Below are 26,849 nucleotides of genomic sequence, written 5' to 3'. Positions count from 1 at the left end.
CCATACATCTTTGGTGCCCAAAACTGCATTAAGTGTTCAAGATTGAGATATGCTGGTACTTTTTAGAAGCCAATTATGACTATCTGGATGTGCGATTAATCTCTTAGTCACCACTGCAAATTTTGCTGGCATTTAAAGATTATTTCCACTGAAACCCCTGGATCATTCTCTATGGATGTTTCTAATAGACTTTTCCATCGATTTTGTGCGCTCCTTGATTTTTCACGTTATGACTTAATGTCATGGTACGATACAAGAATTTGATACAAGATGAAAAAAAAGATTTGTCCCACAGTGGTTAGCACTGCTGCCTCATAACAGCAAGGATCCGGGTTCAATTCAAACTTTGGGTGACTGTCTGTGTGGAATTTGCACGTTCTCCCTGTTTCTGCGTGGGTTTCCTCCGGGTGCTCCAGTTTCCTCCCACAGTCCAACAATGTGCAGGTTAGGTGAATTGGCCATGCTAAATTGCCTCTAATTGTCCAAAAGATTAGGTGGAGTTACAGGGCTAGGGGGCTGGATTCACCGGTCGCCGACGCCACAATCGCGTTCGGCGAACAGCCAGAGAATCAATGTTCCCAACTGAATCGTGGATGGCGCCGCTTTCGCGATGCTCTGACCTTCCAAAGCGGCGTATTCGGAGAGTATGCCACGCCCCGTATCAACAGCCTCAGGACATTGCCTGAGACCCACTCCCCGATGCTCCTCCCCCAACCGGCCAAGTTCCCGACGGCATGGGTCTCTTGTGGTCCCATCCATCGGGAACTTGGAGTGGCAGCTGCGGACACAGTCCAGTGCCACCACTGTTGGGGGAGGTACTTTACCAGGGGCTAGGAGCACTGGAGTGGAGTGGTCCGGGGCGCGCGAGTCGGCCAAAGGGGGGGCACTATTTTGCGGGCCAGGTCCACGAGCAGCCTCCGCCATATACCACGGTGCGGCCACTGCAGGCCGCCGCCGTGCGCATCTGCGGCCACGGACCCGGCAATTCTTCAGGCTGTATCGGCAGCTAGAGCCGGGTGCTCTACGCTGCTTGGCTGCCAGCCTCAGGCAAATGGAGGATCAGTGGCCATTTTATCCCATTTGATCTGCCGGCATGGGGACATATCCTCAGAATCTGAGATTCCAGCCCAGAGTGGGATTGAGGCTAGGTAAGCTGCTCTTTTGGAGGGTTGTTGCAGACCAGATATACCAAATGGCCTTTTCTGCAGTGCAGGGATTCTATGATTCTGTGTCGAACATCATGTAGAATACTTACGTCGTTGCCCTGAGATCATGATCAAATGTTTCTTTCATATGGCCTTGACCCTTTAAATTTTTGTTTTTTTGCCAGACACTCCTCCAAGTGAAATCAAAGAAAAATTTTCAAAACAATTAAATTGTTATCAGCTGGCTGAATTTAGTTCATGCTTAAGATCCTTTTGAGTCAAGTTCTTAGTTGTGCTTTGTCTTGTCATGATTTTGGATGTCTTCAGTGTGCAAGTTAAGGATTGTTCTTTACATTTTTCTCTTTTGATTTGGTATTTATGTTAATGTGCACATTTCCATGGACTGCTGTATCTAAACTCAAAAACCACTATTTGCCAAGCCACAGCTGGTAATTTTTATGTTTGAAAGAGCTGGACAGTTGGCTGATTTCATGTGGTTTTCTGTGAAATATCATTAAACTGAATGTTTGCGACCTTTTTGATCTGTACAGTACAATGACGCACATCCACAATTAGCTGGATTGTGCATCTGGCTCGATTTCTTCACTTTTATTCTCTCCTGAGGGCATTAAATGAAGTTTTGTTCTGGATCCTCAGTGCTTCACCAAAGTGTCTGTAACAATGATAACAACTCTCCATAAACACCAATAACTTTTTTTTTTAACAGACAATTTTATTGAGGTATTTTTGGCATTTTAAACAGTAACAATATACATTAGTGTGCAGATACCAATTTCAAAAAACATAGTGCAAATAACAGTACCACTCTCGCAGATAGACCCGCCTATTCTTCCCCCCTACTCTACACTATTCTACTACCCCCCCCCCCCCCCCCCCCACATTGACGATTAGTTCCCCGCGAAGAAGTTGATGAATGGTTGCCACCTCCGGGCGAACCCCGATAGTGATCCTCGTAAGGCGAACTTGATTTTCTTCCAAGCCGAGAAAGATTGCCATGTCCGACAGCCATACTTTGGTCTTTGGGGGCTTTGAGTCCCTCCAGGCCAACAGTATTTGTCGCCAGGCTATCAGAGAAGCAAAGGCCACAACGTTGGCCTCTATCCCCTCCTGTACTCCCGGGTCTTCCGACACCCCAAAAATCGCCACCTCTGGATTTATCGCCACCCTTGTTTTCAGTACCCGGGATATGACTTCCGCAAATCCCTGCCAGTATCCCCTGAGTTTTGGACACGCCCAGAACATGTGGACATGGTTTGCTGGTCCTCCCCCACATCTAGCACACTTGTCCTCCAGCCCAAAGAATTTGCTCATCCGGGCCACTGTCATGTGGGCCCGGTGAACCAACTTGAACTGAATCAGACCGAGCCATTTACCGTCCTCAGAGCGTCTGCCCATACGCCTCCCTCCAACTCCCCACCAAGCTCCTCCTCCCACTTAAGTTTCAGTTCCTCGGCCCCTGTGTTCTCCGCTCCCATAAGCTCCTTATAAATATCTGAGACTCTCCCCTCTCCTACCTCACCCTGAAATTACCCTGTCCTGGATCCCACTTGGTGGAAGGTGTGGAAAGGACGGGACCTGTCTACATACGAAATCCCGCGCCTGCAAGTACCGAAAGTCATTCCCCTCGCCAGCCCGAACTTCTCCTCCAGCGCCCTCATGTTCGCGAAGCTCCCTTCCAGGAACAAGTCACCCATCCTTCCAACGTCAGCCCCCCCTCGCTACGGTTCCAGCATCCCCCTCTTTACCCGCGGGGACTTCCCCGCCCAAACAAATCCCAGGATGATTTTATTGATTCTTTTAAAGAAGGACCACGGAATGAAAATAGGGAGACACTGAAAAATAAACAGGAATCTCGGGAGGCTCGTCATCTTCACCGTCTGTACTCTCCCCACTAGTGACAGCGGGAGTGCATCCCACCTCCGAAACTTGCTCCTCATTTGCTCCACCAGCCTGGACAAGTTCAACCTATGCATCTTACCCCAGTCGCGCGCCATTTGTATCCCTAGATACCTAAAACTTTCCCCAACCAGCCTAAATGGTAGCTCCCTCAGCCTATTCTCCTGACCCCTCGCCTGCACCACGAACATCTCGCTTTTTGCCATGTTCAATTTGTAGCTCGAAAACCGGCCAAACTCCCCCAGGATTTCCATAATCCCGTCCATCCCTGCCGCTGGATCTGACACATACAAAAGCAGGTCGTCCGCATAGAGCGAGACCTTGTGTTCTATCCCCCCCTGATCATTCCCTTCCATCCCCTTGCCGCTCTCAGAGCAATTGTCAGCGGTTCTATGGCCAACGCAAACAGCAGTGGAGAGAGGGGGCATCCCTGTCTTGTCCCGTGGTGTAGTCTAAAATACTCAGATGTCGTCCTGTTCATCCTTACACTAGCCTACGGGGCGTGATATAGCAGTTTAACCCAGTCCACAAAGCCCTCTCCAAACCCAAACCGTCCCAGCACCTCCCATAAATAGTCCCACTCCACCCAGTCAAAAGCCTTTTCGGCATCCATGGCCACCATTACCTCCACCTCCCTGCCCTCCAGGGGCATCATAATCACATTGAGTAGCCTTAGATTGGCTACTAGCTGCCTGCCCTTAACAAACCCCGTTTGGTCCTCCACAATCACGTCCGGTACGCAGTCTTCGATTCTGGACGCCAGGATCTTGGCCAGCAGTTTAGCGTCTACATTGATCAGGGAGATTGGCCTATAGGACCCACAGACCTCTGGATCCTTATCCCATTTTAATATCAGCGAGATGAAGGATTGCGACATCGTCGGGGGTAACACCCCATTGTCCCTCGCCTCGTTAAACACCCTGACCAGCACCGGCCCCAGTATACCCGCAAACTTTTTGTAGAACTCCACTGGATACCCATCCGGCCCCGGGGCTTTACCCGACTGCATGGCCTTCAGGCCCCCCATTACTTCTTCAGCTCTAATCGGGGCCCCCAGCCCCTCTACCATCCCCTGCCCACCTTTAGGAAGGTCAGCCCATCTAAGAAGCGCCTCATCCCCTCCGGCCCCATGGGGGGTTCCGAGGTATACAACTTACTGTAAAAGTCCCTGAGTACCCTGTTCAGTCCTGCTGGGTCTCCCACCGGTTCCCTGCCCCATCCACTACCGTCCCTATCTCCCTGGCCGCCTCCCTCTTCCTAAGTTGCTGTGCAAGCATTCTGCTGGCTTTCTCTCCATACTCATACACCGCACCCCTGGCCTTTCTGAGTTCCTCTACGGCCTTCGCAGTGGATAGCGCTCCCAGCTCCGCCTGCAGTCTCCGTCGTTCCCTAAGTAGCTCTGCCCTCGGGGAGTCCGCATATTCCCTATCCGTCCGTGTCATCTCCTGCACCAGTCTGTCCATCTCTGCCCTATCCGTTCTGTCCCTATGGGCTCGGATTGAGATCAGTTCCCCTCTCACCACCGTCTTCAGCGCCTCCCAGAGCACCGCTGCTGAGACTTCCCCTGTATCGTTGACCTGCAGGTAGTCCTGCATGCATTTCCCCACTCTCTCACACACCCTCTCCTCTGCCAACAATCCCACATCTAACCTCCATTGTGGGCGCTGATAACTTTCTTTGCAGACCTGCAGGTCGACCCAATGTGGAGCATGGTCCGAAATAGCGATCGCCGAGTATTCAGTATCCCTCACCCCCTCCAAAAAGTCCCTGCTCATAATAAAGAAGTCAATACGAGAATAAACCTTGTGAACATGTGAATAGAACGAGAACTCCTTCCCCGTCGGCCGGCTGATTCTCCAGGGGTCTACCCCCCCCCCCATTTGTTCCATGAACCCTCTCAGTTCTCTTGCCATTGCCGGTACCCTGCCCGTTCTGGAGCACGACCGGTCCAGGTCGGGGTCGAGGACTGTATTAAAGTCCCCACCCATAATCAACCCAGTTTGGAGCTTAAACATTCACTAGGACCACCTTCACCCCCTCAAGCTTGCCCCGGACCATGAGAAATCTACCCCCCCCCATCCGCAACTGTGCTGTCCGCCTCAAACTTAACCCGTTTGTTAATCATGATCGCGACCCCTCTTGTCTTAGCATCAAGCCCCGAATGGAAGACCTGGCTAACCCAGCCCTTTCGTAATCTAATCTGGTCCGCCACTTTCAAATGTGTCTCCTGCAGTAACATTACATCTGCCTTCAGAGCCCGTATGTGCGCGAACACACGTGTCCTCTTGACCGGCCCGTTTAATCCTCTAACATTCCAGGTGATCAGCCTGGTTGGAGGGCACCCTGCCCCAGCCCCCCCCCCCCCACACCGATCAGCCATCCCCCTTCTTGGGCCCACCCCCTGCCCATGTGCCGCGCCTCCCCTGGTCTGCCTCTTGGCAGCTCCCACCCCAGACCCCTTCCCTGTTACCTGGTTCAGTTCCCTCCCTCGTCAGCAGATCATCTTCCCCCCCCCACCAGCAACAACCCCTTGTAACCTAACCCCTGCCATATAATGGCTGTATACACACCCCCCACATCGCTCCCGTTGACTAGCTCAAAGCAGCTAGCCTGGTGGCTCTCAACTCCGGCGCCACCATGTCTCACACCTATTGTCCCCCCCGCCGCCCATCGACACCACCTCCCCAGAACAGCCCTGTTCGAGCAATCGCTCTGGGACCGAGACAGAGAGAAAATAAACAAAGAACAAGGCAACATTCCCAGAAGAAGAAAAAAGCAAAGAGAACCCGAACAGCCCCCCAGCACCCAACAACTTAAACTTTAACTATCACTTTGGATTTAACTTTAAAACTTTAAAATAAGCAAACACAAACACAAGAACACCCCCAATTTTAAATAAAAGAGCATGTCGAACGACATCGCTAACACGAAGGGCAATCTGTGAACAACTGCAGACATCCCTTAGTACACTCTAACTTGAGTCCATGGATCCTCAGTTCGGCACCAGTCCATGCCCCTTAGCGAAGTCCATCGCTTCCTCCGGGTCGTCAAAATAATGTTGCTGTTCCCGGTATGTGACCCAAAGCCACGCCGGGAAAAGTAGCCCAAACTTGACCTTTTTAAACATAGTCTCTTTAATTTGTCTGTAGGCTGCCCTCCTTCTGGCCACCTCCTGGCTCAGATCCTGGTAGATGCGCAGGACACTGTTGTTCCATGAGCAGCTCCTCGTGCTCTTGGCCCACTGTAGAACCCGTTCCTTGTCCACGACCTAAGGAACCTGACCACCATCGCCCGGCTCCCCCCCCCCCCACGGCTGCCTCGCCTGCACTCTGTGTGCCCTGTCCAGCTCCAACGGACGCGGGAAGAAATCATCCCACACCAGCTTCTGCAGCATGTCTGCCACATATGCCGTGGCATCCATTCCCTCGACCCACTCCGGGAGCCCAATGATTCTCAGATTCTGCCAGCGAGACCTGTTTTTCAGGTCCTCCAGCTTGTCCATCAGCCTTTCTTGCTGCTCCTTCAACTTACTAATTTCCATATCCACTACCGTTTGGAAATCCGCCTGCTCTTCCACTGCCTTCTCCAGTGCCTGGACCTTATCCTGAGCATCCAGCCTCTGGTCAAGTCGCTCCACTGCTTTCTGGAACGGTTCCAAATTATCCCGCTTCGGTGCTGCGAAGCTCTCTTTCATGACCTGCAGCATGTTGTCCAGTGCTGCCTGGACCATCCTTTCCGTGGTCCGTTTATCGGCCATCTTTCCTCCCACTTGAGCTTCCACACCACCTTTGTTCAGCCCCTTCTTCGCCTGTTTTCACTCCTTTCTGCTCCTTAAGTCCATACAACTCTGTATGGATTCAGATCCAGAGTGCTATTGCTTTTCACTCCAGCACTCAAAAGTTCAAAAAAGTCGGGGGAAAAGGTCTTAAAGTCAGACCGGAGCGAGAGCCACCAAATGTGCGACTTACTCCGTCATAGCCGCCACCGGAAGTCAACACCAATAACTTCTAAAGAGAAATTCAAACTACCAGTTAACAGCAGAAAAAATGGCACACAAGATCTCACATTTTAAAATTTGTGTTGTAACAAGTGACTAAAAAAAGATTACTTACTTTCTGCAGGCAACTTATACTATAAACTACAGAAAGAAGATTCCCCTGTTTTTTGGAAGTGTTTTTATTGAGGTTTTTCATTTAATATACTGTACAATAGACAAGGGTACGGGGATTGGGTACAATATACAAGAACTCTCCGTTGGCGCCCGGCTCTCCCCCCCCCACTCCCTGTTTTGTTGTTTTAGGATACTTTATTACATCACACATTTTACAGTAGGTGATTGTTATGTTTACATATGTGCAGCTCTTTCCTCTTCTCCACCCGTCACAACCAGTCCACAGCAGACGCTATCACCCTGGCCCTTTACTCATCCCTGGAGCATCTCGTTAACGTCAGACTCCCAATCATTGACGACAGCTCCGCCTTCACCACCATAATCCTAGCCAAGCTCGTATCAAAACTCCAAAACCTAGGACTTGGCTCCTCCCTCTGCAACTGAATTCTTGACTTCCTAACCCATAGACCACAATCAGTAAGGATAAACAACAATACTTCCTCCATGATAGTCCTCAATACCGGGGCCCTGCAAGGCTCCATTGACTCTATCTACATCTCCCGCTGCCTTGCAAAGCAGGCAGCATAATCAAAGACCCTTCCCACCCGGGTTATTCTCTCTTCCAACTTCTCCCATCGGCAGGAGATACAAAAGTCTGATAAAACGCACTAACAGGTCCAAAAACAGCTTCTTCCCCGCTGTTACCAGACTCCTGAATAACTCTCTTATGGACTGAATTGATCTCTTCACACATCTTCTCTATTAGAATCATAGATGTTTACAGCATGGAAACAGGCCCTTCGGCCCAGCTTGTCCATGCCACCCAGTTTCTAACATTAAGCTAGTCCCACCTGCCCGCATTTGGCCCATATCCCTCTATACCCACCCTGCCCATGTCGAACTGTCTATCTGTGTTTTAAAGGAAAAAATTGTACTCGCCTCTACCACTATCTCCATATGCTCACCCTATGTCTATGGGCAATATTCCCCCCCCGCCCGCCGCCAGGTGGAAGAATCGCTGGAGCGCCGCGCGAATCGCGTCATGCCACCCCGACCCCCGCACGCGATTCTCCCACCCCCGGAAACCAGGGCCGCGTGAATCACGCCGGGTCGCTCGGAGAATCGCCGCAAATGGCGAGTGGCAATTCTCTGGCCCGGATGGGCCGAGCGGCCGCTCCGATACGACAGGGTCCCGCCGGCGCCATCCACCCCTGGTCGCTGCGGCATGGACAAGCTGGAACGACAGCACAATGTCTGAAATTCGACCAGTAGCTGAAAGTAACCTCTGCAGAACCCTGCAACAAGCAGTTAGCACCGCCCAAAGAGATGATACAGTCCTTGAAAACTACGACTCCGACCTTGATTTCTTCTTTGGGCATCGCGAGCCCAATGACACAAAAAGTGATGATATGGTCCTCGAAGACTACGACTCAGACGAAGGTTTCATCATTCGAGATGGCGACCCCAGTACCAAATCCGAACTGCAACGAGATGTGTTCTACAGTGAAGACTCCGACACAGACGCGGATCTGTTCTTCGGACCTGAGGATCTTCAGCCCAGCATATATGACATCCCGACTCGTGAGTGCAGGATTATGCTGCGGCCTGACACCAAGAGACAGAGAGCGGTACAAGCCCACAGAGAGCGGCCTGCTGCCACACAGAGTGTGGTCCACGCACCACAAAGGGTTCCCGACTCCACACAGAGAGTGGTCCACGCACCACAAAGGGTCCCAGCCTCTACACAAGAAGCGATGAAAGACTCAACAGCGAGACAACTGCAAGACTCCACACCGCAGTCCTTGCATGAACAAGAAGTGACTCAAGTGACACAAGCCTCCACAGCGAGCTCGTGGACAGCCTCCACGATAGAAGAAACGCAAGACTCCGAAGTGCAGTCCTTTCATGAACAAGACCATGAGGGTCTAGCAACCTTCTCTGAGCAACCAGCAGAAGACATTACAAGTCTGCCACGCTCAAGTGAACAACAGAAAGACTATGACAGTCCATCCACATTGTTTGAGCCACCAGAAGAAGACTCTGACAGTCTACCCAGCCCAAGAGAACAAGAAGCAACTGAGGCTCTATCCACTGTATGTGAGACAAGTGACGACAGCATCCCACTTCCCATACAAGATGTGCAATGTGACAGCCCTCAGCTAGAATGTAGACTCGACGATCGAGGTGGGCACCGATCACGGGCTAGTCCCCTCCCGAGCATGGTCGTGGTGCTCGATCCCCGATCCGCCTCCCACAGGCCCCACACTTACCTGGCGTGCCATGTTCACGACGGCAGCAACCAGGTGTGGTTGCCACTGTCGTGAACAGGTCGGGAACGGCAGGCCGCTCTGCCCATCCAGGCTGGAGAATAGCGGGGGTGCTGGAGAGTCGCCGTTCTGCCTCCGTCGGGCGACTCGCCATGGATTTCCGCGAGTATGCCAAGCACGGACATTTGGCCAGTGGGGAGAATAACGGGAGCGTGTCGGACCGGCATCGCGGGAAAAAACAGCGCGGCCCGCTATTCTCCCACCCATCGTGGTTGCGGAGAGTCGCGCCCATTGTTTAATGATCACTGTTATCATAACTTGTACAGAGCATCGCTTATCTACCTGTTTTTTGTTCAATTTTCTTTAACAGTGTACAGAAAATATGTAACATGAAAAAGGGGGGATGTGGTGATATGCATCACTGTAGATACACAAGGGGTTAATGTAAGTACACGTAAACTAGCTAGACACGAGAGGGAGCACCAGAGACAAGACACACAGACACTCAACCAATAGGTCAGTAAGATAGGATACGACCAATGGGCATTCACGATACACACAGAGGTGACACTACCACAGGGGAGCATTACACCAACCCATATATAAAGGACACAGTGCACATGATCTTCCTCTTTCCAGTGGAGACACTCAGTGAGTACAGACGCAGGGTTGATTCAACATCACACCCACCACATGGATTGTAGCAGACTGGTTCGTCAGTCTGAGTAGCTATAGAAGGATTGACGGTAGAGGTGAATCCGAGTAGGAGAATTGTTAATAGTTTAATAAACGTGTTAAAGTTATCTCCACGTCTGAACCTTCCTTTATCAGAGTGAACATCAAGGAAGCAGCTTATGCTACGCCAAGTGCATAACAAGACATTCTCCATGTTCCTAACCCAGAATCCAACATATGGATTGGTAAATAAGGTTTAGCTCCTGGTCTCTTTGCAGTGTTTCGTATGTTTGTGGTTTGAATGATCATGGGTGAGGTTCTCCTTCCCGCCATGCCTGTTTTCTGGTATGGCGCGCCCCTACCAGTAGCGGGGTCCTCTGTCCCGGCAGCCAGCCAATGGGGTTTTTCATTGTGGGCACCCCCACGCCATCGGGAAATCCAGTGTGAATGCGCTGCCGGCAAAGCGGAGAATCCCGCCGACGGAGAATCCAGCCCCATATGTTTCCAGGATGTCTCACTTCAGTACTGTATTTATTCAAGCTTTTCTAGATCATTATGTTCTGTGACGCTTGTAATCATGCTAGTTTTGAAAGCAGCATAGCATATCCTGGATATTAAATAGTATATCAGCACACAAGCAATTAAATTATGGAGTCATTTACCCCCTGAGTTCAAGTAGTTGGTTTATGAATGCTTCAGATTAAAGTGGCATCCAGGCCAGCCTCTCACTTTGCACTTACTGTAAACTGGAGCTCATGCATTTTAACTCAAACCCCCAAGGCCTGTTCACCCACCAACCCTGTGTTTACTGACCTGTGTTGGCTCACTTTTCAACAATACCTCAGTTTTAAAGTTCTCATCCTTATTTTAAAAATACTTCTGGACTCACCCCTCCCTTTCTCTGCAACCTCATCCAGACCAAAAATGTTTCAAGGTCTCTGCAATTATCCAATTCTAGCCTCTAGCAGATCCCCAATATTGGTGGACTTGCTTTCAGCTGTCTGGGCCTGAAGCTGAAACTGCTGTGCCTCTCCACATTTCTCATCTGATTTAAAAAGCTCCTTAAATTGTGCCTCTTCAACCCAGCTTTTGATCCTGTTGGGTGGGATTTTCCCCCAGCAGCATGTTTTCCTGCGTGGCCCGCCATTGACTGGCAGTGGGATCTTCCGGTCCTGACGATGTTGATGGCTCGCACCCTCTGGTGCCTGGGAAGCTGCCAAGCTGCCACGGGGGTGGAGGGGAGTGAGGGGGGGAGGGGGGGGGGGGGCGGGAGGGAAGGGGGGGAGGTTTACCATCAGCAGGCCTAGAATATCCCACCGACGGGAAGAATGGAAAATTGCGCCCAATATCTCTTTCATAGCTCAATATCAATCTTCTTTTGATAACCCTTCAGTGAAAAGCTTTGGAGCATTAAAGGCACTATCTAAGTACAAGCAGTTGTTGTTGTTGTTCAGTTCCTTTCCCTGATTTAGTTTTAAGTTGATCTTTGTTTGGCTTTTAAAGCCAGTGGGAAATCTTGGCCATAAAAGAGGATAAGCACCCACCGGTTGTACGATGTCATTAAAAACAATTGAAACTGATGAAAAGTATGATTTTCCCAATCTTACGCTATGTTTTTTCATCTGTAGGATTGGTGGAGCTATAAATAACCGCTGCAATGAATTCAGAAAGGTCAATATCAGAGAACAGAAACGGCATCAGTAACAAAACCCACTCTACCATCGCCACCAGGCAACCATCCCGAATCCTTATAGTGGATGTGACACCTCCCTTTTGGTCAGACATTTGTACAAATCTCTGTGAAGCTCTGGAAAATTTCTTTGCTTTGGCCTGCAGTTTGGGAGGGCCGCCTCGCCTGCCTCTGTTCAGTCTATATGTGGTTCATAACCAACAAGAATGCCTTCTTCCTTTTGTGGTATGTAAGACTATCAAACCCAGGCAATGCAGCTGGATTTCATTTAATTACTTGTCATGTAATTATTCTGAAATTGCAGCTCTACATGAATTTGAAGTTCATAAGCCAACTCATTAACAGTATTGATGCAGTTTGCGTCAGGTTATCAGCCAGATGATAGCATATTTCGCGACATAAAATCATTATTTCCAGTTGGTCAAAAGCCAACGCAATCCATGTAAACCACAGAATTTGGCTGTACTTTTGATACTGAAATATGAGAAAAGGTTGGGTTTTCAAGGACTGTTTGAAGTGGAATTCACTGAGAATTTGCTGCTGCTAAAAAAAATTCTCTATGTTTTAGGTTTTTTTTGTTTGAAGGATGACAAGTTTCCTTTTTGTGAAGATGAATGAGAAACATTAAGATAAAGTACAAAGCAGTAGCAGATCAGAATAGCTAAAAAAGAATGATCGCACTGTAATACCAATTTAGTGTTTTAATTTAGCCAATGTGACCCAGTATTCAATTAAGGTTTTGAAAATTCAACTTGCTAATCATTCTCAGGCTGAATTATTTCCCACTTTTATTTGCCTCAGAGTAAGCCGAGAAGGCAGGTTGTTTCAAACCACTTTTAACTTTACTTGGAACATAGAACATACAGTGCAGAAGGAGGCCATTCGGCCAATCGAGTCTGCACCAACCCACTTAAGCACTCATTTCCATCCTATCCCTGTAACCCAATAACCCCTCCTAACCTTTTTGGTCACTAAGGGCAATTTATCATGACCAATCCACCTAACCTGCACATCTTTGGACTGTGGGAGGAAACCGGAGCACCCGGAGGAAACCCACACAGACACGGGGAGAACGTGCAGACTCTGCACAGACAGTGAACCAGCGGGGAATCGAACCTGGGACCCTGGCGCTATGAAGCCAATAGGCACAAGCTATTCACTTGTCCCTTTAGGAGCAGCACCAATAATGGCCGGCACGGTAGCACAGTGGTTAGCACTGTTGCTTCACAGCGCCACGGACGCAGGTTCGATTTCCGGCTTGGGTCACTGTCTGCGGAGTCTACACGTTCTCACCGTGTCTGCGTGGGTTTCCTCCGGGTGTCCCGGTTTCCTTCCACAAGTCCCAAAAGACGTGCTTGTTAGGTGAATTGGACATTCTGAATTCTCCCTCCGTGTACCCAAATAGGTGTTGGAATATGGCGACTAGGGGCTTTTCACAGTAACTTCATTGCGGTCTTAATATAAGCCTATTTGTGACACTAATAAACATTATTATTATTACTAGCAGACTGCTTACTCAGAAGAGAATCATCTAAAGAATAGGGGCAAATCTAAATTATGTACAAAAATAACATCAAGACTTGTATCTTGGTGCATGATTGGGTAGTACCTTAATATTATCTTTTTCTGCTGCAGCAGGTGAAAGGAAACTTTCCCAGGCTCCACTCTTGTGTTGCTGAATTGAGATCAATGCCAAAAGAGGGTTGTATACGTGAAAAGCCAGGCTCTTTAAAACACGCTGTAGAGGATGGCCTCTTACAGTTCAAACAGTATATGAGGCATGTAACAGTGGGAGCATCATTTAATAGCTGCTCAGTAGAGGTAAAACATATTTACATTTGCTGTTGTTAAGGTCCAGGGTTTAGAGAACCCCAAAGTGTATCATGGAGTTCACCTAATCCTTAACTTTTAATTTATTGTGGTTATGGGGAGCATATGTGCCTGCCTTCCAGGTGTTATTCAACAGAGTGTTACAGTACTTTTAAATTAAAACACTGTTTATTTATGAAACCAGTTAACACTTTATAAACCCATGTAAACATCTTAACAACTATCATCACCAATAAATCCCCAAAGAATACAGTACTCGACAGATAACCCTTGATAAATTCCCAAACAACATCCAGAAGACAAAAGACCCTTTTAACACAGAGATCAAGTTTAAATTCTCTAATGAAAGCTGTTATCCCTTTGAAATCACCCAAATGAACACTCCAGCTTGTAGAGAGGCCCACGCATATCTGCTGGCTTTCACTGCAGCTCTTCTCTGAAAACAAAACTAAAAACTCACTCTGCAGCAGCCTGCTCAAAAACGAAAGTAAAGCAGACAGATAGCCCAGTTCCACCCACACTCTGACATCACTGTTAAGAAACACCCATTTCTTAAAGTTACTCTCACATGATACCTCCCCCAAGAAAAAAAACCCATCAACTTCAAGATGGTTTCATTTTTCACCTTTTCACTTTGCTTAAAGAAATATGAACAGTGAATATACATTTTTTTTTCAACGAAACAAAACACGCAAACATTTATAATAACAGTCCATTTTAGTTCATCTTCCTCCAACTAGAATCCTTCCCGATTGACAGTCTCTTTGAACAAGAAGGTCTTTGCACGATCCGTGCATTTCTCTACGCCTTGGCATTTCTCTTTAAAATCAGATACTTTTAGTTCAATCTGATCAGAGTCCCTTGTAATTCTCCAACACACGAACATTGGTTATCACAGCTTTCAGGCAGTCAAATGCCTGTTGAAAGTCTGCTGGCCACTGAAATTTTCGACGTTTCTTCAGCACGTCTGTCAGTGCAGCAACCACATTGCTAAAATTTGGCACAAATTTCCGGTAAAATCCACTTATACCGAGAAATCGCATTATTTCCCGTTGTGTCGAGGGTATCGGAAACTCCCCAATAACTTTTGTTTTCACATCCCGTGGGACCATTCGGCCCTGTTCGATTGTATGGCCAAGGAAAGTGACTTGGGCCTTTCCAAATTCACTTTTGGCTAGGTTTATCACCAAACCCGCCTCCTGAAGTCGATCGAATAACTCCATCAGAGGTTTTAAATGTTCTGTCCATGTCTGGTTGAAAATTACCAGATCGTCGATGTATGCCGCACAACTGGGTAATCCTGAAACGACTTTGTTAGTTAACTGTTGAATTGTGGCTGGGGTGTTTTTCATTCTTAATGGCATAACTTTGAATTGGTATATACCATCTGGAGTCACAAAAGCTGAAATTTCCTTCGCCCTTTCTGATAAGGGTACCTGCCAGTAACCTTTAAGTAAATTCAATTTGGAAATAACAGCTGATTGTCCCACTTTCTCAATGCAATCCTCCAAACGGGGGATAGGATAAGAGTCCGTTCTTGTAACTGCATTAACCTTTCTATAGTCCACACACAACTGCTGGGTACCATCTGGTTCAGGCACCATCACTGTGGGTGAGCTCCATTGGCCGCAACCCACTTCAATTATGCCATTTTTAAGCATACTCTCAATCTCTTTGTTAACCTGTGCCAATTTTAAACGGTTAAGTCTGTATGGATGTTGTTTGATTGGAACAGCATTTCCCACATCTACATTATGTAGAGCCATTTTATTTTTATTTTTTTAAAATAATTTTAATTCAAATTTTCACAAAATATCAATAACAGAAAATACTAAGAACAGAAAGCACAAATTTCCGGTAAAATCAAAAAAGAAGAAATAAATTAACGGCAGACATTAGCAAAAAACAAATATACACGTCCCTTCAGCCCAAAACAAAGGGACGCCTCCCCTCCGCCCCCGCCCCCACCCTGGGTTGCTGCTGCTGCCGGCCTTATTTCTACCGTTTTGCCAGGAAATCCAGGAATGGTTGCCACCTCCTGAAGAACCTCTGTACTGATCCCCTTAGGGCAAATTTCACCCTCTCCAATTTAATAAACCCCGCCATATCGTTGATCCAGGCCTCCACGCTTGGGGGTCTCGCATCCTTCCACTGAAGAAGAATCCTCCGCCGGGCTACTAGGGACGCAAAGGCCAGAATGCCGGCCTCTTTCGCCTCCTGCACTTCCGTCTCCTCTGCAACCCCAAATATTGCGAGCCCCCAGCCCGGTTTGACCCTGGATCCTACCACCCTCGACACCGTCCTTGCTTCACCCTTCCAAAATTCCCCCAGCGCTGGGGATGCCCAAAACATATGGGCATGGTTTGCTGGGCTCCCTGAGCACCTAATACACCTGTCCTCGTTCCCAAAGAACCGGCTCATCCTTGTCCCGGTCATGTGAGCCCTCTGCAGCACCTTAAACTGTATGAGGCTACGCCTCGCACAAGAAGAGGAGGAGTTCACCCTTCCTAGAGCGTCCGCCCACGTCCCCTCCTCAATCTCCTCACCCAGCTCCTCCTCCCATTTACCCTTCAGCTCCTCCACCGAGGCCTCGTCTACCTCCTGCATCACTTGGTACGTTGCCGAGGTCCTCCCCTCTCCAACCCACACCCCCGAGAGCACCCTGTCCTGGACCCCATGCGGTGGCAACAGAGGGAACTCCGCCACCTGCCGCCTGACAAACGCCCTTACCTGCATGTACCTAAAGGTGTTCACCGGGGGGGATTCTCCCCGGGACAAACCGGTGGTTCCCCCGTATCGGGCACCCCATCGAGGCCCCCACCTCCCCCCTGTGCCGTCTCCATTGCCCCCAAATTTTGAGGGTAGCCGCCACCACCGGGATCGTGGTATACCTCATTGGAGGGAGCGGCAGCGGCACCGTTACCAGCGCCTCCAGGCTCGTGCCCACACAGGACGCCATCTCCATCCTCTTCCATGCTACCCCTTCCCCATCCATTACCCACTTATGCACCATCGCTGCGTTGGCAGCCCAATAGTACCAACAGAGGTTGGGCAGCGCCAGCCCCCCCCTATCCCTGCCCCGCTCCAAGAACACAGCTTCTCACCCTCGGGGTCCCGTGCGCCCACACAAACCCCGTAAAGCTCCTGTTAACCCGCCTGAAAAAGGCCTTCGGGATAGGATGGGGAGGCACTGGAACAGGAACAGAGATCTCGGGAGCACCGTCATCTTGACTGATTGCACCCTACCCGCCAGAGACAACGGCAACATGTCCCATCTCTTGAACTCCTCCTCCATCTGCTCCACCAGCCTTGTGAGGTTAAGCTTATGCAAGGCCCCCCAGCTCCTGGCCACCTGGACCCCCAAGTACCTGAAGCTCCTCTCTGCCCTTTTTAGTGGGAGCCTACCAATGCCCCCTCCTGGTCACCCAGGTGTACAACGAACCCCCAAGTTGAGCTTGTACCCCGAGAAATCCCCACCTCCCACAAGTACCCCCACTCAACCCTATCAAAGGCCTTCTCCGTGTCCAACGCCACCACTATCTCCGCCTCCCCTTCCACATTCAAGAGCCTCCGTATGTTAATGTTCAGCTGCCTCCCCTTCACGAACCCCGTTTGATCCTCGTGGATAACCTGTGGCACACAGTCCTCTATCCTCGTGGCCAAAATCTTCGCCAACAGCTTGGCGTCTACATTTAAGAGTGAGATCGGCCTGTGTGACCCACACTGCAGGGGATCCTTGTCCCGCTTAAGGATCAAGAAAACCAGCGCCCGAGACATCGTCGGAGGCAGAGCCCCCCCCGTCCCTTGCCTCGTTGAAGGTCTTAACCAACAGGGGGCCCAACAGGTCTGCATACATCTTATAGAATTCGACCGGGAACCCATCGGTCCTGGCGCCTTCCCCGACTGCATGCTCCCTATCCCTTTGACCAGCTCAACCGGCGCCCCCAGTCCCTCCACCTGTCCCTCCTCCTCGGGAATCTCAGCCGGTCCAAAAAGCGCCCCATCCCCCCCTCCTCCGCTGGGGGTTCGGACCGATACAGTTCCTCATAAAAGTCCCTGAAGACCCCATTAATGTCTACCCCCCTGCGCACCACATTTCCTCCCCTAGCCTTAACTTCACCAATCTCCCTAGCCGCATCCCGCTTACGGAGCTGGTGTGCCAGCATCCTGCTCGCCTTCTCCCCATATTCATACACCGCTCCCTGTGCCTTCCTCCACTGAGCTTCCGCCTTTCTGGTGGTTAGCAAGTCGAACTCAGCCTGGAGACTACGCCGCTCCCTCAGCAATCCCTCCTCTGGAGCCTCCGCGTATCTCCTGTCCACCCTCACCATCTCCCCCACCAGTCTCTCCCTCTCTCTCTGCTCTCTCCTCTCCCTGTGGGCTCGAATGGAGATCAGCTCCACCCTATCCACCGCCTTCAGCGCCTCCCAGATCGTCCCCACTCGGACCTCCCCATTGTCATTGGCCTCCAGGTACCTCTTGATACATCCTCGAACCCGCCCGCCCACCTCCTCGTCCGCCAGCAGCCCCACCTCCAAGCGCTAAAGCGACCGCTGGTCTCTCTCCTCCCCCAGCTCGAGGTCCACTCAGTGCGGGGCGTGGTCAGAAATGGCTATCGCCGAATACTCAGCATCCTCGCAATCAGCGCCCTACTCATATAATGAAAAAATCAATCCGGGAATAGGCCTTATGCACATGGGAGAAGTATGAAAATTCCCTGGCCCTCGGCCTCGCAAACCTCCATGGATCCACCCCTCCCATCTGGTCCATAAACCCCCTCAACACCGCTGGCCTCCTACTCGTCCCGGACCTGGATCGATCCAGTGGTGGATCCAGCACCATGTTGAAATCCCCCCCCCCCCCCCCCAATTATCAGGCCTCCCGCCTCCAAATCTGGAATCCGGCCCAACATGCGGCGTATGAAACCCGCATCGTCCCAATTCGGGGTGTATACATTGATCAGCACCACCCGCTCCCTCTGCAGCTTGGCGCTTACTATCACATACCTCCCGCCGTTGTCTGCAACCACATTCGCCGCCTCAAACGACACCCTCTTCCCCACCAGGATCGCCACCCCCCCCCGATTTTTTGCATCCAGCCATCCCTTCCTCAATCTAACCTGATCCACCACCTTCAGGTGCGTCTCCTGAAGCATGGCCACATCCGCCTTCAGCCCCTTCAGGTGCGCAAACGCGCGGGCCCGTTTGACCGGCCCATTCAGTCCCCTCACATTCCAGGTTATCAGCCGGATCAGGGGGCTACCTGACCCCTCCCCCGTCGACTAGCCATTACCCTTCCTCAGTCCGCCACGTGCCCGCGCCCCCTGCTGAGCCTGTTCCCCACGGCGACAGACCCCATCCCCTCTACATGCTCCAGCTCCTTCTCGGCCATTCCAGCAGCAACCCGGTCTTCCCCCCCCCCCCCCCAAGCCTCCCCCCCCCCCCCCAAGCTAGGACCCCCCCTAGCTGCGTACCCCTTCCATTGTACTTCCGTAAGTCAGCCGACTCCTGCTGACCCCGGCTGCTCCCGCCACCCCAATGACCCTCCCCAATGCAACACAACCACCGCGCCCCCCCCCCCCACCCCCAGTGCCGGCCCCGCTCACTGCTCCTCCAGTGGGGGAGGGAAGCCCGCGCTTCCACCCCGAGCCCCGCCCCCCGACCCAACACGCGGGAAAAGACGGGCACATGACCCAACAGGACCGCAAACCACTCCCAAACTCTCAACCAGTGAAAAAAAAACAGACGTGACAAAACGCCCAAGTAAACAGATAACAGTCGCGAAAAAGCAGAACAGCAAAAATACATCATCAAATAGAACCGATAAAAGCGAAAGGATACCAAGGAGGACAAAGCCTCCGGGCTGTGTCCACCATTCCCCAGCCCCAGTCCTCAGTTCAAGTCCAGCTTCTCTGCCTGGACGAAAGCCCAGGCCTCCTCCGGAGTATCAAAGTAGAGCTGGCGGTCTTTATAAGTGACCCAGAGGCGTGCCGGCTGTAACAGGCCAAACTTGACCCCCTTCTTGTGGAGCACTGCCTTCGTCCGATTAAAACCAACCCTTCTCTTTGCCACCTCCGCACTCCAGACCTGGTAGATCCTGACCTCCGCATTCTCCCACTTACTACTCCTCTCCTTCTTCGCCCATCTCAGCAGGGAGGAGGGGGGTGGGGGCAGGGGGGCGAGGGGGTGAGGGGGTGGGGGCAGGGGGGTTGGGGGGAGGGGGTGGGGGCAGGGGAGGGGGTGAGAGCAGGAGGGAGGGATTTTTTCACCTCCTCATACGTCTCTGATACCTCCTCCGGTTGTGATGCAAACACTTCACTATCCCTACCTATCAGCTTTGTTTGAATCAGTAATACCCACATGTCCTGTGGCCATTTCATTTGTTTAGCTACCTTCTCAAATGAAATGAAAAAGTCTTCTACCTTCTTCTCATCAAATCTTGCAATGCTTGGACATATTTAAATAGGTTCCCACCAAGCCTTCAACTATGACGCTCTTTCTCACTATCCACATCACCATCATCCAACTGTACGTTTCCCTTTATGTCTGCCAATTTTAACTGACTGTCATGTTTCATGGCCATTTTCTGAAGTTCAAACTCTCTCTCTTTATCTTTTTCCCTGATCTGTACCTCCCTTTCTCTTTCTTTTTGAATGCTAGGGCTATTCTTTCTGTTTTCCTTTCTTTCTCTTTTTCCTCTCTCTCTCTTTCTCATTCTTTTTCCTCTCTCTCTCTTTTGTATTCAAGCTGCTTTAATTCTTTCTCATGTTCCATTTGTTTAATCTATAACTGAATTTTTGCTATTTCCAATGAGTCAAACTGTATCTCAGGCAACTTCAAATACTTAGCCACCGCCATAATTACCACATATTTTTGTATTTTGTCAGGTAATGTTAACTGCAATGTTTTTGCCAAATCTAACAGTCTTGAATCTGACTTGTCTGTCGTAAGGTACTGCGTGTGACCGTCTCCACCCCCAAAACTTCAGACTCCGAAAGAGCCATTGTCCACAACACACTCTCTACTTAAACTAAAATACCACACCTGAAAAGCACCCACAATATGCTCACCCCTCACAGTGTTTAAGTTCACTAAAACCAATCCAATAGATAGACTTTTATCCCGGTCGAGCTCCCAATTTGTTATGGGCCAGCATTTAGAGAACCCCAAAGTGTATCATGGAGTTCACCTGACCCACAACTTTTAATAGATTGTGGTATGGGGAGCACACGGCCCACTCTACAGGTGTGGTGCAGCAGAAATGGAGAAGTAATTTTTGAAGCAAAACAATGTTTATTCTATGAACTCAAGTTAATCTTTTTAAAACATACAGTAAACATCTTTGCAAAAATCAATTCAAATACAACCCCCAAAGAATACAATACTAAGTAATCCTTTAAGCTTTCCTTTTAATATCCATACGACTTAAAAACAAAACCTTTTACAGAAGCACATCAGATTAAAGTCACTACTGAAAACATTTATAATTCTGAATTCACCAAATGATCAAGAGATAGTCTTTTCATGGCAGAGAGATCAACAGTACACCTGCTCTGTCTGGCTTCAGCTGCAACACTGTAAACAAAACTAAAACACACCCTGCAGAAAACACCGAAAACAAAAGTAAAAAACTGACAGACAGCCCAGCTCCACCCACTCTCTGACATCACTGGAGTAATAAACACCCATTTCTTAAAAGTACTCTCACTACAGATATTTATGTACATTCTCATTTATAAACACTCATTTCTTAAAGGTACTCTCACATGACAATGGGCAATCCACCTAACCTGCACATCGTTGGACTGTGGGAGGAAACTGGAGCACCTGGAGGAAACCCACGCAGACACGGGGAGAACATGCAAACTCCACACAGACAGCCACCCATGGTCGGAATTGAACCCGGGTCCCTGGCGCTGTGAGGCGGCAGTGCTAACCACTGTGCCACCCAGCTTGCACAACTCTGTCAATTATTCTCTAAAATATAAGTCATCTTATTATATCCCTTTACCTATGTATTTTTTAAAACTGAGAATACACAGCTGTGCCAACATTTATTGCCCATCACTAATTGCCCTTGCACTGAGTGGTTGCCAGGCCATTTGAGAGTCAACCACATAGTTGTCACATGTAGGCCAGACCAGGTATGTGTGGCAGATTTCATTCCCGAAAGGGCACTCGTGTAACGGATGAGCTTTTACAACAATCAACAATGGTTTAACGCTCATCCGAAGACTTTTATGTCCAGATTTTTATTGAATTCAAATTTCTTCTTCTGCTCTGGCGGAATTTGAACCCCAGTAAGAGCATTATCCTGGGTCACTGGGTTACTAGTCCTGTGACAATACCACTGCGCCACTGCCTCCCCCTACCTATTTGTACTTAAGGACAAACCTGCCCTTCTGCATCATTCTGCTTACCCTTGGTTTTGATAGTAATGAGGGAATGGCTTTAAACTCTTGGAATGGTCATGAGCTTAGTTAGGGGTGGGGTGGCGTGTGGCCCTCAGTTTTGACCGTTACTACAGCTGCACAAGTTAGGCAAAGTGGGGCCATATGAACATAAGAAATAGGAGTAGCGGTAGGCCATTTGATGTATTAAACCGGTGTTACATTCCCAGCTAATGGTAAAACTAGACAAGTCAGATTCAAGAATGAAATTTAGACCATAAGACATAGAAGCAGAATAAGGCTCCTCGGCCCATTGAGTCTGCTCCGCCATTCAATCATGGCTGATATTTTTCTCATCCTATTCTCCTGCCTTCTCCCAATATCCACTGATCCCCTTATTTATCAAGAACCTATCGATCTCTGTCTTAAAGACACTCCGTGATTTGACCTCCACAGCCTTCTGCAGCAAAGATTTCCACAGATTTACCACCCTCTGGCTGAAGAAATTCCTCCTCATCTCTGTTTTAAAGAATCGTCCCTTTAGTCTAAGATTGTGTCCTCTTCTTCTAGTTTTTCCCACAAGTGGAAACATCCTCTCCAAGTCCACACTATCCAGGCCTCGCAGTGTCCTGTAAATCTCAATAAGATCCTCCCTCATCCTTCTAAACTCCAACGAGTACAGACCCAGAGTACTCAACCGTTCTTCATACGACAAGCTGTTAATTCCAGGGATAATTCTTGTGAACCGCCTCTGGATCCTTTCCTTAGATATGGGGCCCAAAACTACTCACAATACTCCAAATGGGGTCTGACCAGAGCCTATACAGCCTCAGAAGTACATCCCTGGTCTTGTATTCTCACCCTCTTGACATGAATGCTAACATTGCATTTGCCTTTCTGACTGCCGATTGAACCTGCATGTTAACCTTAAGAGAATTGTGAACAAGGCCTCCCAAGTCCCCTTGTGCTTCTGATTTCCTAAGAATTTCCCCATTTAGAAAATAATCTATGCTAAATTCCTCCTTCCAAAGTGCATAACCTCACACTTTTCCACAATGTATTTCATCTGCCACTTCGTTGCCCACCGACCTAGCCTGTCCAAATCCTCTACAGCTTCCTCAATACTACATGTCCCTCTACAGATCTTTTGTATCATCTGCAAACTTAGCAACAGTGCCTTTAGTTCCTTCTTCCAGATCATTTATGTATATTGTGAAAAGTTGTGGTCCCAGCACCGACCCCTGAGGGTCACCGGCTGCCATCCTACAAAATACCCCTTTATCCCCACTCTCTGCCTTCTGCCAGTCAGCCAATCATCTATCCAAACCAGGATCTTACCCATAACACCATGGGCTCTTAACTTATTTAACAATCTCCTATGCAGGGGGCAGCACGGTGGCGCAGTGGTTAGCACTGTGTCTCAAGGCGCTGAGGTCCCAGTTTTGATCCCGGCTCTGGGTCACTGTCCGTGTGGAGTTTGCACATTCTCCCTGTGTTTGCGTGGGTTTGGCCCCTACAACAAAAAGATGCGCAGGGTAGGTGGATTAGACATGCTAAACTGCCCACTAATTGGAAAAAATTAATTGGGTACTCTAAATTTTTTTTTAAATGTTTTAATAAAAACAATCTCCTATGCGGCACCTTGTCAAAGGCCTTCTGGAAATCTAAATAAATCACGTCCACTGGTTCTCCTTTGTCTAACTTCTTTGTTACCTCCTCAAAGAACTCTAACAGATTTGTCAGACATGACCTCCCTTTGACAAAGCCGTGCTGGCTTAGTCCTATTTTATCATGCACGTCCAAGTATTACACAATCTCATCTTTAATAACAGACTCTAAAATCTTACCAATGACTGAAGTCAGGCTAACGGGCCTATATTTTCCCGTTTTCTGCTTCCCTCCCTTCTTGAACAGGAGTATTACATTAGCCACTTTCCAGTCCTCTGGGACCCTTCCTGCCTCCAGTGATTATTGAAAGATCACCACCAATGCTTCCACAATCTCCTCAGCTATTTCTTTTAGAACCCTGGGGTGTAGTCCATCCAGTCCAGGTGACTTATCCACCTTCAGACCTTTCAGTTTCCCCAGAACCTTCTACTTAGTGATGGCCGCTGCATTCACCTCTGCCCCCCGATTCTCCTGGAGCTCAGGCATCCCATTGGTGTCTTCCACCATGAAGACTGAAGCAAAGTAACTATTCAGTTTGTCTGTCATTTCTTTGTTTCCTATTATTACTTCTCCAGCCACGTTTTCCAGTGGTCCAATGTCTATATTTGCCTCTCTCTTACCTTTTGTATATTGAACAAACTCTTCCTATCTTCTTTTATATTACTGGCTTGCTCATATTTCATCTTCTCTCCCTTTATTGCTTTTTTAGTTGTCCTCTGCTTGCTTTTAAATGCTTCCCAATCCTCTGGCTTCCCACTAATCCTCGCCACTTTCTATGCTTTTTCTTTTGCTTTTATGCTGTCCTTGACTTCCCTCGTCAGCCATGGATGCCTTGGCCTCCCTTAGCATGTCTCCTCCTCCTTGGGATGAATTTCTGCTCGAATAACCCCCAAAAACCACTGGCATTGATGTTCCACTGTCTTCCCTGCTAGGCTCCTTTTCCAATTAACTCTGGCCAGCTCCTCCCTCATGCCTTTGTTACCCTAAGTTACCCTACTGTTACATCTGATTCCAGCTTCTCCCTCTCAAACTGCAACTCTATCATATTATGGTCACTGCTCCCCAAGGGTTCCTTCACCTTAAGATCCCTAATCAAGTTTGCCTCATTACACATCACCAAATCCAGAATTGCCTGTTCCCTAGTGGGCTCTACCACAAGCTGCTCCAAACAACCATCTCATAAACGTTCCACAAATTCCTTTTCTTCGGATCCACTACCAACCTGATTTTCCCAGTCCAACTGCACGTTGAATTCCCCCATGATTATTGTGATATTATCTTTTTTACATGCTTTATCTATCCCGTGATTTATTTTCTGCCTCAATGCTAGGGGACCTGTACATAACTCCCATCAAAGAACAAAGAAAGGTACAGCAGAGGAATAGGCCCTTCGGCCCTCCAAGCCTGTGCCAACCATGCTGCCCTTCTAAACTAAAATCTTCTACACTTCCGGGGTCCATATCCTTCTATTCCCATCCTGTTCATGTATTTGTCAAGATGCCCCTTCAATGTCACTATCGTCCCTGCTTCCACAACCTCCGCCGGCAGCAAGTTCCAGGCACCCACTACCCTCTGTGTAAGAAACTTACCTTGTACATCTCCTCTAAACCTTGCCCCTTCTTACCTTGAACCTTTGCCCCCTAGTAATTGACCCCTCTACCCTGGGAGAAAGTCTCTGTCTATGCCCCTCATAATTTTGTAGACTTCTATCAGGTCGCCCCTCAACCTCCTTCGTTCCAGTGAGAACAAACCAAGTTTATTCAATCTCTCCTCATAGCTAATGCCCTCCATACCAGGCAACATCCTGGTAAATCTCTTCTGCACCCTCTCTAAAGCCTCCACGTCCTTCTGGTAGTGTGGCGACCAGAGTTGAACACCATACTCCAAGTGTGGCTGAACTAAGGTTCTATACAGCTGCAACATGACTTGCCAATTTTTATACTCAATGCCCCAGCCAATGAAGGCAAGCATGCCGTATGCCTTTTTGACTACCTTCTCCACCTCTGTTGCACCTTTCAGTGACCTGTGGACCTGTACACCTCGATCTCTCTGACTGTCAATACTCTTGAGGGTTCTACCATTCAATGTATATTCTTGACCTGCATTAGACCTTCCAAAATGCATTACCTCACATTTGTCTGGATTAAACTCCATCTGTCATCTCTCTGCCCAAGTCTCCAAATGATCTAAACCCTGCTGTATCCTCTGACAGTCCTCATCGCTATCCGCAATTCCACCAACCTTTGTGCCGTCCGCATACTTACTAATCAGACCAGTTACATTTTCTTCCAAATCATTTATATATACTACGAACAGCAAAGGTCCCAGCACTGATCCCTGCGGAACACCACTAGTCATAGCCCTCCAATCAGAAAAGCACCCTTCCATTGCTACTCTCTGCCTTCTATGACCTAGCCAGTTCTGTATCCATCTTGCCAGCTCACCTCTGACCTCGTGTGACTTCACCTTTTGTACCAGTCTGCTATGAGGGACCTTGTGAAAGGCCTTACTGAAATCCATATAGACAAAATCCACTGCCCTACCTGCATCAATCATCATTGTGACCATCTCGAAAAACTCTATCAACTTAGTGAGACACGGCCTCCCCTTCACTAAACCGTGCTGCGTCTTGCTAATACATCCATTTGGTTCCAAATGGGAGTAGATCCTGTCTCGAACAATTCTCTCCTATTCTGGAGCATGGCCAGCACCCATGGAATTGCATCCCAGCAAACTTTAATGTTGTCAGGCCGTGACGAGAATATTTGAGGAGGAAAATCATGAAACCAAGTAATTGAAGGTAGTGATTAAATGCTGTTCCAGAAAACTCTGCAGGACCAAAGGTAGTTAGCACCCATTCAACCGAAAAATCAGGTTCCAAATGTTAAATAAATTGAATATTGAACTTTAATAACCTTTGTTTATTTCTATCCTTTCAGATTACAGTACTCACCAGCCAGCCTGGGAAGCAAGTGGTGAATCAGCTAGAGTTAGGTCTCAGTGAAACAGATTTAGTCAGCGTTAGGCGATTGCAGGTACTGCATATCTCTAGATGTAACGCAGTGGAGTTGATGGACATGACATGGAACACACAGTCAGCCTTATCTGGTGAAGACAATAACTCCGATGGTCTGTACTTACTGTAGTTGGAATATTT

General features: G+C 48.8%; 1 protein-coding gene across 6 annotated transcripts in view; it reads left to right on the top strand.

Annotated features, from left to right (window-relative positions):
* LOC119963830 (meiosis 1 associated protein) overlaps positions 1-26,849 on the top strand; it is a 145,630-nt gene that overhangs the window by 13,313 nt on the left and 105,468 nt on the right. For 4 of the 6 annotated variants that reach the window (XM_038793158.1, XM_038793161.1, XM_038793157.1 and 1 more), the window contains 3 exons: positions 11,744-12,030; positions 13,441-13,626; positions 26,632-26,821. In XM_038793158.1, coding sequence (XP_038649086.1) covers positions 11,773-12,030; positions 13,441-13,626; positions 26,632-26,821 — 634 coding nt within the window. In that variant the 5' untranslated portion in view covers positions 11,744-11,772. The remainder of the gene's footprint in view (positions 1-11,743; positions 12,031-13,440; positions 13,627-26,631; positions 26,822-26,849) is intronic. The other 2 variants (XM_038793159.1, XM_038793162.1) reach the window with 2 other exon arrangements.

The sequence above is a fragment of the Scyliorhinus canicula genome, chromosome 3 (genome assembly GCF_902713615.1).
Source record: "Scyliorhinus canicula chromosome 3, sScyCan1.1, whole genome shotgun sequence".
Lineage (NCBI taxonomy): Eukaryota > Metazoa > Chordata > Chondrichthyes > Carcharhiniformes > Scyliorhinidae > Scyliorhinus > Scyliorhinus canicula.
Note: the sequence above shows the minus strand (reverse complement) of the source record. Positions and strands in the feature narration are given on the sequence as shown.